Here is an 18472-nt window from a genome sequence, read left to right as displayed (position 1 = left end):
GGGAGATGGCCTAACGCACTCTGCAGCCTCTGCTCCTGGGAGGAAACAAAGGGAAAATGAACGGAAACGCTGGGCAGGACTGGAGGGATTAGGAATATCCCGGGAGCTGCAAACCCCACCGAAGGTGCGATAGGCAACGTGCACTGTGCACCTCTGCTCTTGCACCACTCACGACTGCACAGAAAGGGGATTTAGCCCTGTATTGCGACTGTCTCTAACGTGATCCCACTGCGACCAGAGGAACTGCCTGCAGGCAGATTTAAACTGCTTGCCTGCCCTTGCTGCACGTATTAACATATAACATCCTAAAACTGGACTAAGCTCTTAGCTGGGGTAAGGCAGCATTGCTGCTCTAAGCCAGCGGAGGAACCGGCCTCTAAAGTGTTAATAATCTCATTGCCTGGAGAAACGCCGCAGCTAAGAGGATTGCTCCTCCGCTGTGCTGGGGGAAGCGAGAACAAAACCAGGCCCAAGTCTAATTCAGCATCGTAAATACCACTTTTGATTACTCCTCTTCTCTTTCTTATTAAAAAGGTAGCTAGCACCTAAAATGTCCTTGGAAATTATGACCATCGGTGCAGAGACCAAAGGAGCTTGAAGACCCCGTGGCCGCGCTGCCTCGCTGCGTTCGGTGAGGGGGGCAAAGGGCTGCAGGACCGTGGCTGAGATCAAGCTCAGGACAACAGCGTTAAGCATTTGCTCCCGTCCTTACCGAAAGGGAGGTGAACACAGCACCCATTTAAACAGGGTCTGCGCCCGGGTCACCCCCACGTACTCATAAACCCTGCTGCTACTGCCCCGCCAGCATCTCAGCGTGCTGAGAGCTGACCTCGGGAGCAATTCTCCTCTTCAGCTGCAACCTGGCAAAGACGATACACGACCGCTCAAAACATAATTCCAATTTTTGGGTGGCTAGGACTCGGCGCATCCCCCTCCCGTCTTGCAAACCAAGGGCCCCGCAGCTCGCCCCGCTCGCGGGCGCAGACTCACGTACACGAGAGACGTGCGAAGAGGCCGGTGGCATCGGGTCCCAACGCCGCCCTGCCGGCGCCGGGAATGGGAACGGGAATGGGCATGGGAACAGCTCCCACATGCTGCAGCTCCCGCCTGCAGCCGGCATGGGTCAAACCAGACGGAGTACTGTAAAAACCCTACTCTTGATTATTTTATTCCATACGGACCAGGGAGACTTGAGGAAAGCAGGGAGGGAAAGAAAGGTTTTGCACTTTTTGCTTTCCACCAAGGCAGCTGCTCTTTTTTTTTCATGTCAACTGTTAATTTGTTTAAAATATGGCTTGGTAAAACTAAGTACGAGCGGATCAAACCGAAATCAATATTTGTGCTAATTACAGCCTTTTGAAAATTGGAAATAATGGCCCAAAGGGTACAAACACACCAACTGTGAATCATAGGGAAAGGATGAGGGAAAAGGCAGTGTGGGCATTGAAAAGAACAGTCCAGATGAGCTCTGGAAATTTAACTGCTCATGGAATAAATTTCAACACAAACGAGCAATGCACTCGCAGGCCCACTGCAGATGGAAGCGACAGTCTTTTGTTTTGTGTTTTGTTTTTTCTCCCCATGCCTGCTTGATGGGTGATTTGCGTCTGGTGCTCTGCGCTGCAAACTCTCCCCGGAGCGAGGACGCGCGGCGCCCGGAGGAGGCACTGCTGCGCTCCGTGCATGAATGAGGCATTCTCAGTGGATATGGGTCATGCTAGTAGATGTACACAGTAAGATTATTTGACTCTAATTCATGCCACTTGATATAATGTGATAAAACATTTGACATGAGAGATAAGTTCCATTTTAATCCGGTAAGGTACGGGGGAAAGAAAGAGTGGGAATTGTAAAGGAGGAAGAGGTTTCTAAGGGACAGGTAATGCGCAGAAAGAGAGGCATCGAGTGAAGGAGGAGGTTGGTTGGGAAAAAAAGCAGCTTTCCCTGCACACTGAGGAAGCAAACGAGCGAGTAAAGAAAGCAAGGAAGGTTGTTACAGTTCCAGAGCCGGGAGACTGAGAAATGGCACTGCTGAGAGATGAAAGGAAGGAAAGTAGGAACAGAAGCTGCTTCAAACAGAAATCGATATATGGACAAATACCCTAAAGGAGACTGAAACACTAATACTACAGGCTGGCCGTCAACAGAAAACCTTCGCTATAGAACAGCTACGAGGACAAAAAGGCTATAATGCAACAAGAGCAACAGAAACAGAGATATCGGTTAACATGCATCCAAATCCAAAACAAATGGGCATCACAGGTCACTGTTCTCTTACAGTCCAATGAATTTATCTTGTGCAACAGAAAAATAGCTCTGAACATCTGGGTCAGTTCCTATCATGCCATCTTCATCAAGGAGACCACGTCTCAACTTTACCTTTGGTGTCAGACACCACGAGATGGTCCTCCTGAAATACGAAAGTCCATTCCTAATCAGCTCTCATTTGGTTAGCTTTTAAAATTAAAATTTAGTACGCTTAATTTGCTGTCAGTTTTGGAGTGCTTGTTAATGAAACGCATTGCAAAATGTGCAGAAGAGATGGTCCTTAGCAAACGCATCTGCCAAAAACCCGGCTCAAATTTTAACAGTGAGAACAATGACCAAGATGTTCTGTTACAGAGAGGTTTTCCACAAGCTTAAACATAGTAAGGGCTCTCTGAGAAGATGCTGTTCCCTTAAAATCCACGCACAGACAGACCAAGACACAGTAGACTAGAGTAGAGATTTAAAGCAGGCAGAGAGCAGATACGAGCCTTAGTCAGAAAGAAAGGAAAGATTTATTTATTTTTTAAAGCTATAACCAATAAATTTTCTCAAAATGTGACTTATCCTCCTGTCTTATTTTGTCACATTTTGGGTCTCTCCTGCTTGGTGTCCAAGGAGGAGAAGGCATTTACTTACATCAAATAACCTTTCTATATACATCTCCTCATTGACCTTATCACGTAGGACATCCTGAGAGTGGCGGACAAATGTCACATAGGCATCAGCAACATCCATCCCCGGCTTCTGCATGGGGGAGAGAAGAAGAGAGAGAGAGAGAAACATGAATAGCGGCGCAGGGGGCAGCTCCTCTGTGTAGCCTCGTCCCTGCTCTTCCTCCTCCTCCATCTCCTGCTGTCCTCCTGCAGTTCGTGCTTTCCTTACCTGACGGACACCGAGTGCCGCTGCTTCGTGCCCCATGCCCAGCAAATACTGCGTGCCGCACAAGGTCGTACAAAGACACTTGCTCTTTCTCCTCTTTCGCCTAGGGCGAAGCCGGTCAGAGGAATAAAGCTCTTCCTCAACATACCAGTGCTGGGAAGTTCTTTTGCTACCCTTGGTGCTGTCGACTTAATGTGTGAACCAGCAAGCTGGGCTGGGGGTTTGTTGTTTTCTGGTCACCTTCTCTAGGCAAGCCCGCTGGTTTCTGAAGGTAGAGCTGGGCTCTTGCTTCTTCTATGGTGTGAGGACGGGTGCAGTAAGCAGCTGGCGTGGCAGGAGGCATGGCAAAATCACCTTTCTTTTTCGGTTTAGACCCCTGACTTTAGCTCACATTTAGTGCTGCTCTTAAGAATAAATTGGGTAAATGGTAAGTCAGGGAATGTATGTCTACATGAATGTTTAAGCCGCTGCTAAACTGGAGGAAGCCTCCCCGTGCTGTCACATCTCTATGGCTCTCTGCAGAATTTAACTGATTTTAAACAGCAACCTACAAGCGTGCAAGATTTTGGGATAACAGCATTTCTCTAAAGAAAATGGGAACTGAGGCAGGTGGAAAGGAAAATACTTTAAAAAAAAATCCTGTTTGAGTTCACATTGCTTGATATATTGGAATCAAACTTACCTCAAAGGAAACCCATTAAAATACTGTAACATGAGTCATTACAAGAGCTGCCACAAAATCTTAAATTTCCATGGCACATTGTAAGTTTGTTAATAACTAGTGTCATTAGTTTCCATTACTGTGATTTACCTCAGATCACAGAGTATCATTTCTCTGCAAGATACGATTGTCAGCCGCTGTAAATTGAAGTTAGTTAACACATCTGTGTAATTTCCAGGGTGAAAATGAGGACAGTTTGGAAAGCAGTAGGAAGGGAGTTTTTTAATACAAAGCAAACAATTATCAAGCAAAGGGCCAGTGCTTGGCCCTTGGGAAGCCAGTAGCATTTCTTAACACCTACTGCAACAATGACAAGGTATTAATTTGAAAAACAATGAGGACAACACAAATGTGGCAGTAGTCAAGTGTTACACTTTCAAGCAATTTTCAGCACGCCGATCGTGCCCATTTCAAGGTGGCATTAAATGGATTGGTTTGTACCCAGACAATTGCAACGGCGTCTGCGGAATTAGATTTAACCGATGGTTTTCTGTTCAACACCAGGATTTCCCCTCTGTCCTCTAAAAGAGGAGCCTCTAACCAAACAGGTTTTTCTTTCTCCTTCCCCGGGGAAGTCAGCGGCTCACGGACCATGGGGCATCCTCCCGCAAAGGTCTGGGAGCTGTGTGGGGCTGGTGGTTGATTTCACCGAAAATTTTGGGGCTGTCAAAGAAGCCGTTGTAATGTGGCTTCATTTCCAGGGGAAGGTGGGGAAACAACCAAAAAATAATCCAGATGAATGATTTCTGCTCTATTTTATGCAAGAACCAGAGCGTCCGACTGGCTCCGAGGATGGGAGCAGACCCTGCTCCTCCCGCATGGCCGCAATGCTGAGGACCTCCCAAGGGTCTCCCAGGTACAATGAGAAAATGCTTTTGGAAAAGTTTAAAAGGGTTATATAGCATTTTACCGATGTTGCTTCCCTAGAGATGCTTTACTTTCCAGGAACATAGAGGCCTCAGAGAACGCCACGCTTTGCCTTAGAAATTACTTAAAATAATTGTTCTGTGCTCAAATCCCTGATGACTAAATATTTAAGATGCACTTGAACGACTAGGAGTTTCAACTGAAGGATCTCCACATTTTCTAGGGCTAGAAATGAATTCTGAGTCTCTCTAATGCTCTCAATATCTTGTCTCCATTACTCCAAGACAACAGGATGCCGATCTCTGCTTTGGGTATTTTAAACCAAGCAAGATCTCTTACTGTTCAAGAGTTCGTCCTCCTCATGCTGGGCTAAAGATACGGCAATCTGGTAGGAAAGGTTTCTTTTGGGCGAAAGGGATGGAAACACCGAACGCAGAGGATGTGGTCCAAGATGTCTGATAAATTTATGTTGTTGTTGTGTGAGAGCAGGCAGAGCAACTGCGTCCGCATTAAATGTACATATATACATTATACATACAGGTCATCAAACTCAGCTGAGTTATTCTTGATTTACACTGCCCAGTTTAACTGGATGCAGGAACTGGTGTGGTATATTAAGATCTGCTCTTTTTTCATTTGTAATTGCTCAGGATTTTTCTGCCTGTAAATGTTACAGTAACCCCTTATTCCAGCCAACATTCATATATTACACTTCAACTCAATTTAAATGTAAATTTCTGGCAAGTTAAGTGCTCTGTCTAAGAACGTTAAGGGCTCTTTTCCTTATGAATCAAGGTCTAATTAGAGGAGACGATGTACAGTTTTCCTATACCAATTACAGAAAAATGGAAAAAATTATTTTCATTAACAATTTCCCAAACACATGTTGCTAGCTCATCACCATTTCCCCAAAGTAATAAAAAAGTCATTTTCCGAAAGAGTAAAATAAACCAACAATTAGAAGAACAAAAATAAAATAGATTAGCTAATGTGTTAGATGTGTGTTGGCTCAGTTCTAACATGTCTGGACCTTTTTGTTTGGAAATTATACTGTATTTGTACAAGTCCAAATGAAGAATTAACAGAATGCACTGCTCCCATTTTTTTTAAATATGATTCAAGCCAATTGCATAAATATGGTACCTTTTTGACACCATCTGCAAATTATTGCCTAAACAGCCTCGTAGGTCTCCATGAGAGGGTAACTGCTCATTATTAACGTCATGGAGATATTCTTTCCAGTTCAAATGTTAGAAGTGTGAAGGCCCATGCTTCAATCTTGGCTGTTAATGCATAACGTGGGTTGCTACACATGCCATAAACCAGAGCACGATGCAAATTAAAATGACAGAAGTTGTTTAAATTGTGCTTACGGGTACATCCACGTATTTGGAAGCAGCCTTCACCTGTAAAAGGAACAAGAAGAGAGTTTACACCATCAGTACGTTTTCAGGTCTTTCCTTTTTCTTTAAACACCTGTAAGAGCTTCTCCAGCCAAGACTTGGGACAACATAATGCTGAGTGGGGGAAAAAGGGTGAGAAAAAGTACGTTTCCTGTCTAAAAGAATAGGCAAAGGCGGTATTTTTGTTGTTGTTGTTTTGGAGAGGTAACTTTACTGCTGCTAAAGCTCTAATAGCAACAGATGATAGTGTGGGAGTTGTGCTTCTCCCTCTTCTACTTCAGCGAGCGGGGGAAGACGGGGTTCGTAGGTAGACATCGTTATTTTCTTTGGAGGCCTCGTTCTCCGCCCGATGCCACGTGTCTCCAAAGGCAGCGCATGTCTCTCCCGTCGGGACCCGCATCCCAGGGACCGTGGGAGCCCCTGGCAGCGTGGGCACACCAGCACGGCGGGGCTGGCAGGCACCTGCACCAGGGTGGCCACCACAAAGCGCCCAGAGGACCTTAATTTTGCCCCCTGCCCATAGTCCCGCACGCGGCGTGCTTCCCCCGGCTTTGCAGGCTGCAGCCTGGGATATTATTTTTCCCTTTTTTTGCTGGCCCTGACGCTGGCAGGAGCTCACAGACCATGTTGGGGCAGCGTGCTCACCCCATGCCACAGAGAAGTGCCCCAAAGATGTTCTGCTTCCGAGACTATGAACAGCTACATTAGAGTTTCCTATGATTTTTCCCCCCTTTTAAAAGATATTATTTGAGGGAGGGTATCAGACGGCAGACGCTGCACTCTGCGGTGTCCTCACAAGCCGGTGGGGGCTGCAAGACCCCAAATTTACTTTGTCTCCGGTTTGCCACGCAGCAGGGTGCACATCGCCTGGCATGGGAAGCGGGGTGGTCCCCAATGTCAGGGCCAACTTTTCCAACTAGGCAGTGCCCAGCTGGCCAGAGAGACCTTTTTCCCACTGTAGCATAAGGCACCGTGTCTAGAAAGAGTACGGCTGGGATTTTCCACAACGCTTCTGCTTTTAATTAGGGTAAGCGTTGCCGGCCATCTTTGTTTGGGTGTAAAAGCTCACCTGCTTTTAAATATTTCTAAAGCTACCATTAAAACAGCCTAAATATAACACGCACACAGTTGCATCTTGGGATGAATAAATTATGTGTCCCGAATGAGAGAATGAATGTATGTGTGAGACAGAATGTGAGAGTGGGTGGAAGCACTCATATGGTGTGTGTGGGGGGTGCATAATTAAGCACAATGAGGCGATACAAAAGACCAGACTGGTGGTAATTGCCGAGGTGAACGCTGCAAGTATTGGCAGCGCCCGGGCTGCCGAGCCGGGGGGCAAGAACAGAGAGAAGGGCAGGGGGAGGGTGCTGAGCGCCTGCCGCCCCAATGCGACCCAGGGTCTGGCTCTCCGAGGGGATGGAGGGGGACGGGGCACGTCCCAGCACATGAGTTTACAAAGGAGGTAGCAAAATCAGCGCCAAGTCCTCGCTCCCAGCGAAGAGCAAACGCTCGTCTCTCCTCCAGGTATCCCCGTTCCCAGCTGGCTCTCTGGACACCTCGCTCTTTCACTGCATTTATCCTCACAACTTTCTTGGGAGGTAGCGAAGCGCTATCCCTTGCTCCTGCCGAACGGGAGCGGAGGAGCCCCAGGCTCCATGCGTGAAGGCAGCTGGAGCCCGGCCAACGGCTGCAGCTCCAGAGGAGCAGGCAGTCACGGCACACCCACGCCGGCGTGGAGCAGGCAGGGCTGCCCGAGCTAGCTCCAAACGAGCTCTTTTTCTGAGCAGCAAAGCTAAACAACCAGGAGGAAAGCTCGGAAAATGATGCGGCTCAACAGCCCGCAGAATTGAAGAGGGGGTCCACGCTCAGGGCTGCACCATGCCATGCACCTGTACCTTCCAACATCACACAGGGCATGAAGTAATGCAGCGGCACCCCAGGAAACCTGCAATCTGAGCGTGGATTTAGCACTCTTAGGTCCAGCTTAGCGCCACTGTCTCAAGCTGCCTTCTTCCCCAAAGCCAAGAGGCGACAAGAATAACTCAGTCGGCTTCCTGCGATCTCCCCCCTCCACCCACAAAAAAACTGAGCTGCTTCTCCTGCCCACTCCCCTTTAATCAGAATAATTACTTGTTTTTCTTGAAACTCAGATTTGGCTACATTTAGTGAAATTTCCAAACTGCCGGATGTTGTGTGATTTTTGCTAGGCTGCCGTTTTTCACAAAGTATGAGACTTTGCCATGCAACGTCTCAGTTTACCATACAAATTTTGTGCAGAACAAAAATAAGATCTTTTACTTCTGTCTCCCTCGGGTAATATGCAGGCTTTAGTTTTAATTACCGTAGGTGTAATTCTCTGCCTACAGAGGCCATTCAGATTAAAGGGAACTTTAGCAGCTGTCATTCCTGTGACTCAGTGGATCTGCACATGCAGACGCCCAGCCAGGGCCTGGGCTGCTGCCGCCGAGATGCACTTAAATGTAGCAACAAACAGGGGGAAAAAAAAAAAGTCTGGCCAAATTTAGAAGTGTATTTTCCTCCCAAAGTGCTCTGCAAGAAGAAGTGGCTAGTGAGAATTTATTAGGACAACAGATGCATTAATTTTATCTCGAATTTCGAGGCAAGAATTGGAAATGAGGATATCCTACTAGGTGATAAAACTGTCTGTCACAAGACCCCCGATTACATGTCACTTGCAGAGCGCCTGGAAAACACGCGATGAAAGAAGTCGGTGGAAGGGGGTGGGAGACTAATGCTTTCGAGAGCTCAGCGGCTTGGACCACCACACTTTGTTGTATTTGTTCAGACAGAGAAAACGTGGGAGGTGGTGCAAGCATGCTGTAACAAGAGAGAGTTTCTCTATTTATCATTCCAAAGACTAAACACAGCAAATCCCATTACTACTGCAGGGAAGGGAGACTTTCTAAGCCCACTGCCAAAGGGGTCGGGGCTGTTCCTCAGCCTTCTCTTCTGGCTGGTGCTGCCCAGTGGCTCCCAGTAAGCGAGCTGGCCAAAGCGAGAAACATCCCTTGCCCAGAAAGGAGCAATCCTGCTCCTCCGCAGTGCGCTCAACCTCCTTGCCGGGGGCAAGGGCTCAGCACCTCCCTGGGGACGTGCACACAGCAGGCACAGTAACTATTTGGATGCACACCCCTTCCTGGCTGGAAACGCAGGAAACTGAAGCTGTGGAGCTGGGCTCAAAGGCTGTGGGGCCGTCGGAGCAGGACAGACCGTTTTGCTGCTGCTGGGGCAGTTAATTGTCAGTAAGTGTCGGAGGAGCAGCAGAGTGAGGTTGCTTGACCCCCAAGCACCTACGTCCTGCCTCCTCACGGGCACTGAGAGCCCGAGGGCGGCCGGGGGGTTCGCTCAGCAATCGAAGGGAGCACCGCTCGGCAGCGTAAACAGTAGGATGTGGTGGGTGCAGCGCAGCATCGACCGAGGAACAGCTTGGATTCACGGAGAAGGAAGGGCTGCACGTTACACCGTCTACCCGGGCTGATGCTGGTACTTCCGATGCCTGAAAAGCTGCCGCCTCCACATCCTCTGCTGCTGGCACGCGAGCATCTCCTAACCCTCAGCAGCACTGGAATGAAGGGAGGTATCCACCCCACGCCATCCCCTGCGTCCCGCCGAGCAGGGCGAGCACGGCGCGGGGCTGTAACCGTGCAGGGGTTATCCTGGGAGATGAGCTGCACTGCTCAGGGGGCAGTGAGCGGGACACCCTCCCTTCTCCAAAAAACAAAGTGCCTCCAGCACACCTGAAAGCTGTGACGCTTAGTTTGAAGCCCGTGGCAGTTTAGGTAACCTGCCAGCCTGTGTGTGCACACAGCTGCCTGTGAGCCGAGTTTCTTGCCTCAGTTGGTGAGCTTTCCTACATCCATTCCTACCATCCCCGGATCCAAACGGATCCTATGAAACTTCCTCAAACTCAGCAAAAAGGACCCAAGAGTAGCAAACAACAGAGCAGCTAAAACAACTCCTGAGAGAGATTTTGGAAAGCCTTCCCAGTTTGCAGAGCAGTGCCTTCTGCCTCCTGCCCAGTCTCCGTGAACAAGTGAGCGCAGGAGAGGCTGCGCATGCGGGCAGCGGGGCCGGTGGGTGAAAATGTTAATGCAACTTTCCAAGCAAGCCCAGACGCATGCATTTGGGTGCACACCTGTCTGTGAGCTGAGCTAAGAGAAACCACGCTTGCAAACAGATGCTCTTGTAAACTTTCTGGCATGCATTTTCAGAAGACCTTTGGAAATCAGCTGCTATGTGTTTGTCCTAAGAAGCTGTCACAACACTTTTCTGGAATACAGCTCAGATTGCTAAAACCTTGTGGATTCTGAGGCCAGTTTTGCACAGATATGGTTCTCGTCCTGTACCTTTCTAGGAAATACGTAATGTGACGAGCTGTGGATTGGTTCTGCAATGTTAGGGAGAAACGTGGCATGAGAGGCACCTTGTGCTGCATAACCTCATGGTATTTCCCTCTACCTTGTTCTCTTTTAGAAACACAAAGGCACTCCCTAGATCTCCCTTGTTTTGTTTTTTACTACTTAAGATGGTCACTGTTATGGCCAGAAGAATGAAAGGAACACACCCGTCATGCAAGGTGGAGAAGAAGCAATTTCTTTACTCAGGGATATTGCATGTACAGTGCAATGATTTTTTTGAGCTTCACATGCAACCTCAACAGAATAAACTCCACCAACCTGAATGACGACTGGAATGGCTTTACTCTGTGCTACAATACAATGGCCTATGCATCTTGGGTGTTTAAGTACTGTGTATCTGCATGCAGGTTGTTTGTCTATTCATGTGGGGGTTACAGTGTTCAAACAACACAGAATGGCAGAATTATTACATAGCTGATCTAGTCCTGGGAGAGCAGGAGATTACAACTCAGGGAAAAAAAAAAGAAAAGAAGAAAGGAAAATACTGTCTGTACTTACAGTAAATGACAGGAAAGAAGAAAACAAAGTTCCTTCATCGTATCTAGACAGTTTGGCCAAGACTCCTTCCAAAATGGTGACAAACTACGAAGACAAAAAATACTGCAATTATTTTTAATAATTGAACAAGGGCGTAAAAATCAGCATCAGCTTCAAAGAAGCCAGTGGAGCTCTCAGCATTGCCAAAGGAACGGACAACCTGTCCCCGAGCACAGCGGGCCGGGGAGGGGGGAGAAAGGAGCGTTGCCTTTCGGGGGCTACATGGTCCACCTCTCGCTGGATGGGAATCACCCCTCGGTGTCATGGGTGACGCTGGGGACAGGAGGTGGGTGCAGCGCACGGGGAAGCCAGCACAGCCTCTCCGGACGGGGAAGCCGGTGGTTCTGGCTCCCAGTACGCAGTGTCAAGCACGCAGCTAGCTGGGTATTCTTGCAGAAGAATCTAACTGGCATATGTTGGCGGATTATGTTTAAAGGTCTCCACTGTATAATAGGGATGACTTGTTCTCAGAAAGTTTGAAACTAGAGGAAAACACACCCCACCATCTTTCTCCCTACGTACCAATTCCCCTCTGTCTTAGTGCAGCACACCAGACCTATACAACAACCCAAGGGAAATGCTGGCAGCTGAGCTAGAGGAGCCAACTCGGATGAAAAACAATTTCCAAACAATTAAACCTGACATTTTGGAATGTATTTCCCACTACTGTCACCTCTAAATTAATTTGTTAGACGAGCATATGGCGATCTTGCACAAGACGAGTTATTTTGTCCGCACAACCTCATGCGGTAGGCGTAGTGACCACCTCTGCGTGCCACCCCAACATCTACGCAGCAGCGTTTAGCAGTGCCACCCCCTGACTGCAGCTACCCTCAGTGCCGTGGGGTGATGCTGACCACGGGGTGTTACCCCATTAACGTAACACCCAGTCCTTAAAACCACTTCTTGCCCAGTATGGCAATCCTGCTAGCAGCATATTACATCTCACGCAGTTCCTAATCATCAAAGAGTCACCATGAAAGGACTGGGAGATGTATGATCTTGCCTGTGAGAAACAAGAAGCCAATTCAACATCTTAATGTGTCACATTTTAATGGAAACACACATATTAAAAACGCAATGTTAACAGTGAATCACTTCACCTGAAGCCAAAGGTTACCTTTGCCACTAGGAGTGTTATCATTTCTTTGACGGTTTCCTCAATTAGTTCATCTATTTTTGAATGGTACTGGTGCTAAAGAAAAATAAAAGGAGAGGGGGAGGAAAATATTAGCATTGATCACAGGCAAGAGCTCTATGGTTGTCAGCCTCTTCCCTCGGTAAACCACAATATGCAGTAGTATTAAACCAAAGAATTATGCAGCTTATTACCCTGTGCTCCACTATAGTGGCCAGCGATTACTTACACTTACAGGAGAGACCTTGAATTCAGGAGAATCTTATATCAGTTTGTGAAGCATGGGCAAACCCTGCCCTCTTCTGTGTGCCCGCAGCTCCGGGAGCCACAGGCTGCCCTCGGAGGGGAGGCTTCGCCATGCCCGAGAGCACCAGCACGCAGTGCTGCTAGAGACCCTGAAGTCCTTCTGCTTCAGTTCCGCGGGCGCTATCCCGTTCATTTTTCACATGAATCACACCTGGCAATGAGATACGCCTGCCGCCGGAGGGAAAGGGGCAGCCCTGGCCGAGGGCACCGCAAACCACGCAGCCCTCGGAAGCGGAGTGGGGAGGAGCTGCTGCACCCGGGGCGGCTGCAGTGGGGTGAACCACCGGAGCCGATGCTGTGCACTTCCCACCTACTGCAGCAAAGCACGCGAACGCATGTTACACGCTGGCTTCAGCAGGCACATGGTTCAAATTAAGCACTCGTTTAAACGCTTTGCTCAGTGACTAATAAGATAGATTTAAAACCCCCCAACAAACCAAGATGAGCCTTTTTGTCCCATGCAAAAGCCAGCAGGCAGTGCAGCCCCGAGCCCTGGCTGTGAGCAGATCCCGCGGCACGAGCTCGGAACCGGCTGACCAACGCCAGCGCCTGCAGCATCAGCGTTTCCGAGTCTTCAACCCAATTTCTGCACATGCCAAACCTTGCTTTGCTTGGGAGCTCTGATGCAATCAGCTGCAATATGGCTAGAATAGGTACTAAAATACAGTCTTCTACTAATTTAGAAAAGACCTGTTTCCAATACAAGATTTAATTAGTGAAAACATACAGTATATTCTTATTTTCAATGGACTGAGAAAATACTGATTATGACTGCTTTCCAACACAAAACATTTGATTTTTCAGTCAAACATTTCAAGCACTGGTGCTAGTCACTATATTCATTACCACTTGGCATTAATATTGTTTTAAAATGTTAACATCAAATCACATTGAAAGAGACAAATCTGCTTTAAATACTAATCAGACTTTGGGAAGGAAGACTGCAAGGGCTTTACAAATGCTAGATGCTGGTCTCAGTGTCTGATCGGTAGTCTCTGAACTGCTCTACAGTCTGGGGATTTTTTTCTATGACAGTAACATATTAATACAAGAATTCGGAAAAAAGAAAATAAAAGTAGGACACACTTACCCACTCTTTAGCAAACTTTGCAGATGATTGGGGACAGAAATAAAGAGGAAAGTGCAAAAGACAGGAAAAAGAACATATGAAGATAAACAAATAAAGCAAAATCTTTAAAAAAAGGGACATATGAGAACAGCAGCATCATGCACAGAAACAATAAGCAACGGAAAATGAAACGTGATCAAAACCTCCTTTCACTGAAATATCAGCGATCGCTACCTGTAGTATTTGCAGGCAGCAAAACGGGGGAAGGGACGGGATCGTACCTAAGTGCTGACAGTCTCTTATGGCTTTATTTCAGCATGGGGGCAGCTGCACACCCTTCACCAGGAGGTACCCGAAGGGCGAGCCCCGCTGCAGGGCAGGGCGGGCAGGGCGGGGCAGGGCGGGGCAGGGCGGGGCGGGGGCACATGGCACAGCACACCGTGGCCGAAGACCTGGCTGGGGCCACTGAGAGCCTCACCCATGCAGGAGGACAGGCTGGCACCCCCATGCCACAGGCTGCGATCTGCCGGGCCCACTCAGAGGAAAAAACATCCACCTACAAGCAAGGGATATTTGCATTTGCAGTTCCCATTTCCGTGTCCTGCTTTGCGGGTCAAGACGTACACGAGTCCCGTATAGGGATCATAGTTATGATTCCCCTGTTTAACGCAGAGCTAGCCCTTATCAGCTGCCAGGATGGACCTGGCCCTTCCCAGCACAGCTGGAGATGCAGCTGCGGGGTGACGGGGACCTGTCACAGCTGGGTTCGGGTGGGAGCTGCTGACGTCCTTGGCATGCACAGCCAGGACCTCCTGAGGGAGATGAAGAAGGGATTGTCCATATATTGGGGGTGTCTTCCCCATGATGTTTCCTGCTGCTGCTGCGTTTTCTGTGTGCGTGGAAGATCTCACAACCAGGGATTTAGCTAACGGCTTTCATTGGGTAAATCAGGAGTTTCAACTCAAAAATGGCTAGCTACGTGCAAAACAATACACCGTGAAATGCACTGACCAATACATTTTCAATTCAAAGCTTGTTTAAAAAGCAAGTAAGAGCCCTGATGGAATAAAACCGCAGCTCTGAGAGCAGGAGAGGACCCTGTGCACGCACCAAGGCGGTGCTGGTAGGACTCCGAGCGCTTGTTCCCATTGCGGCCGCAATCCCTGGGGCAGACTCAGACCTGGTGCCAGCGACTGTGCAGAATAGGGCCCGCGAGGCTGCGGGTCCTGCCCCGGGCAGCCGCAGCGATGTGCACCCAGCGCTGCAGCCCCAGCTCCACCTTGGGAAGACAAGCCCCGGCCAGGACGGGGCCGGAGAAGGCGGCGGTTTGGAAAATGACTGCCTGGTGCTGCTTTCACAGATGCCTGGCTCGTAAACCAGCATTTCCAACAGCTCCTTCTACTTTTCTTATGAAAACTCCCAAGGTTAAAAATCGCATAACTGGTTTGCTTTACCCAGCGTAGCCCCCGCTTTCGATCGAGTTCATCACAGCTTTCTATTAGCTCAATTATTACAATCCATAATCAGTGCACTACAATGATTCAACTTGACTTTATGTGATGAGTATCTTGCCTTGTCATGTAACAGATTGTGTGTACGTTGTATTTCTCTAAGGACCATCTGACCTTCGATATTAAATAGAAACATACTAGACCAACTGAGAAACATTTAATACATACATTTATCCCCTTAGATGTATTAAAAATTCAGAGGAAAAATAAATATTTAAGATGGTAAAGTATGTTTACCAAATGTTTTAACAGCTGCCTTTAGAGACAAGGAAATGGAAATGAAATGAGGGGTGTTTGTTTCACAGGGTAATGCTCGCAAAATGCCTTCAAGTATCTGTTCAAGTGAGAGTAACTGAAGGTAGTCTTAAAGGGAAGGCCTTGGGGCGGGAGGGGAACCGCAGGAGCCAGGTCAAGTAACGTGTCGAGAGACTCTGCTCACGTACGGCTTGGACCGTCAGAAAGGTCCGCGGTTTGTTTCTAACCAAAGTGTCTTCTCCAGCTAGGTCTGGGCAAACGCCCCTGCCCGAGCACCACGGTGGGCAATTTGAGGCCTTTTTGCTGCTTTTGAACTGTCTGCGAAGGGACCACGTATTTTAGGAGCCAGGCGGCGGCTGCGGCACTGAGGGAGGGTCCCATCAGCGAGGAGCGTCCGTCCCTCCCTCCCCGTCCCTCCCTCCCCGGCGGGGCTGCAGGCGGCCACGCACCGGGGACGGGGGACAGAGGGACTCAACGATGCGCAGACCCAGCTCCCCGAATTCGGAAGACACAGGCTCAAAACCCAGTTTCTCACCCCTCTGCTGTCTATCTGACTGCCTCATCATTTCCACCAGGGACTGGAAGTGGGGGGGTGTGGCATTTTGTCCTCCCCTCATGGGCTGTAATGACAAATCTATATCTTAACTTTTACCCCCCCCCCCAGCATGACCATCTCAGCACAAGCTTTACACAGCCTCAAGAAGAGGAGATGGAGGTAGCTGAAATATGGAGTGGCATGAACGGAGGGGGAGGTAGGAACACTCATTAAAAGAAAGAAAAAAAAAAGGGAGGGTGTATAAAATTCTGCAGCCCTAAACGGTAACTTATGCACCGATAATTTACATCTGCTTTACAGGTCTATTAGTTCAGCTATCTGTTAAAAACCCCATGCCCCAGCAAGTGCTGCTTGCCCCAGGAGTTAGGCTGGCTCCGAGCTGCCGTACCAAACACCTTCTTGAAGCGGCACAGGCAGATTTGCAGAGCTAATCCCCGCTGCAGCTGAGAACACCGGAGGAACAACCGCGCTGCCGCCCGCTCCCCTCTCGCTTGCAGTTTGACTCAGGCTGAATGTGCAATGCGACTGATGCTGAAAATTTGGAGGAAACTGTGGCAAGCACCGAGCATCACAGGTGAGCATGAAAAGATGCAGCGAGTGCCTGGTCACGCTATATCCAGACGCAGCTGATGTTATCAGTCTTGTGCCGTCTGAATACTTAACCTGACAATTTTATGAATGCAATGAGCTTGCTCTGTCATGATATCGGAGTCTGCTTGATCTCCAAAATGTCCCTGTCCCCAGGGATTGTGCTAGTATAATGCACAAGGGCTTCGTCCTGAATTGCAGTGGGGAGCATCGCAACCATGGCCCTTCCTGGCTGACGAGGCACTGCCAGGGCAGATGTTGCAGCAGCTGCGGGCTGAGGGATTTGGGGAGATAAATGGGGATGAATATGAACAGCTGGGTCTGATCCAAACACCACTGACATCAGGGCAAGGATCCCTGCTGCACCCAGTGGCCTTTGGAGCAAGTCCTCTCAGAGGAACAGGGTGAAGTAAACAACTGGAAAAAAAGAAAAAAACAATTTGCAATGATTCACTGCAAAATCTGACCATGGAAAGTTGTAGTGAAAGGGCTTATCTAGGAAATGCTGACAAGCAGCAGGATAGGACAGCCAAACGGTATTAGTGAATTTATTCTAGACTGGTATAGGAATATTTAATTTGGCTTGAAGCCACTGTAGCAAAATGATCATTATTATGCATTTAATCTAGTCCAATTTACCATGTCTTTCTAATTCATAGATCAATTCACAGAAAGTTCAACCTGCAACTATGGCTTCAGAAGAAAAACTATAGCAGCAATTAATTAAAACAGGTTTGCTGTTTGGCAACTTGAGTCATTAAGAACCTGGAAATCCAGGATCACCAAACTTGCTGATTATAGCCAGTACTCAAGGAAGTCACAGCAGCTGGAATTTCAATCTGCTTTTGGAAGTTTCTATTTTGGTGTTTTGGTTTTTGCTTTTTTCTTCCTTACAAGCATCACAGCCACAACTCGACACTTCTGTTTTCCTTATGTTTGTCTACAGGAAATAGTCATACCCAGAAAGTGTGTTGCCGACACCTGGCTCCAAGGTGCAGTTAATGACTCAATATATACGGTCATCATGCATCAAGCAACCTTATGCACACCACAGAGCTTGCAAAAAGCCACTCCTAAGTGACGGGGATACTGAATGTTTATATTCATTAGATTTATTTGAGAGCAACCCCCTGCATATTCATCCACACACTCTATGTGGAAGGCTAAATCCACAACTGATGTAACGCCTCTGAAACTAGCACAACAGGAGATAGGAAATTTCATGACATTGCCTTTAAAAGCTGTGAAGGGAAGAACCTGCATTTTTACCTCTTGGCCCATTTCCATACTGCAAAGCTTTGTTGACTGAGCTTTGGCATCCACCATGACATTAAACATGGTGCATATTGATTGAGGGACTCGGAAATCTGTCGATCGGCTGGTTTTCTGCAGCTTTACTTCAAATGCAATCCTGGTTCTGTTAAGGAAAAGAGAAAGAGACGTTTCAGTTGCTTTTTAACATCCTGAAGCTAATAATAATGTGAAACAATACTGCGAAGAGCTCAACAAACCAGAAAGCTGAATGCTGCTGGGAGTGTTATAGTGCAATCGTTACAAATGTGCTTTTACTGAAAACGATTTTCCAGTTCAAAAAGAAACCCACTTTCCAGAATACACACTATTTATAAAGTGTGCAACGGTTTCAGGGAAACTATGACTTTCTCATGCTTGATAAACAGTGTGATGATGTTACAAACAGCAGTGTCAATGTACACCTATAATTTGGTTGCATTAGCTGATTTATAACCACAGACAAATAGCAAGCCTGACGCATTAAAGGAAGCTCCTATTGCTCCATGGTATCAACTACAAATAACAGAAGCTCGATCATCGCTTGACTGAAAGGACATTGCCAGATCATTGCATGCAGTCTACATGATTTTATTTGCTTGCTGAAAGTTCCTAATTGTCTCATAAGTTCATAGAAGTAGC

At 47.8% G+C, this 18472-nt stretch overlaps 1 protein-coding gene across 9 annotated transcripts in view; it reads right to left on the bottom strand.

Annotated features, from left to right (window-relative positions):
• CADPS (calcium dependent secretion activator) overlaps positions 1-18472 on the bottom strand; it is a 223783-nt gene that overhangs the window by 19218 nt on the left and 186093 nt on the right. For all 9 annotated transcript variants that reach the window (XM_075158710.1, XM_075158712.1, XM_075158703.1 and 6 more), the window contains 5 exons: positions 17810-17957; positions 12238-12312; positions 11079-11162; positions 6109-6141; positions 2905-3012 (listed from right to left, as the gene is read on the bottom strand). In XM_075158710.1, coding sequence (XP_075014811.1) covers positions 2905-3012; positions 6109-6141; positions 11079-11162; positions 12238-12312; positions 17810-17957 — 448 coding nt within the window. The remainder of the gene's footprint in view (positions 1-2904; positions 3013-6108; positions 6142-11078; positions 11163-12237; positions 12313-17809; positions 17958-18472) is intronic.

Source organism: Calonectris borealis, chromosome 10 (assembly GCF_964195595.1).
Source record: "Calonectris borealis chromosome 10, bCalBor7.hap1.2, whole genome shotgun sequence".
In the NCBI taxonomy this organism is placed as follows: Eukaryota; Metazoa; Chordata; class Aves; order Procellariiformes; family Procellariidae; genus Calonectris; species Calonectris borealis.
Note: the sequence above shows the minus strand (reverse complement) of the source record. Positions and strands in the feature narration are given on the sequence as shown.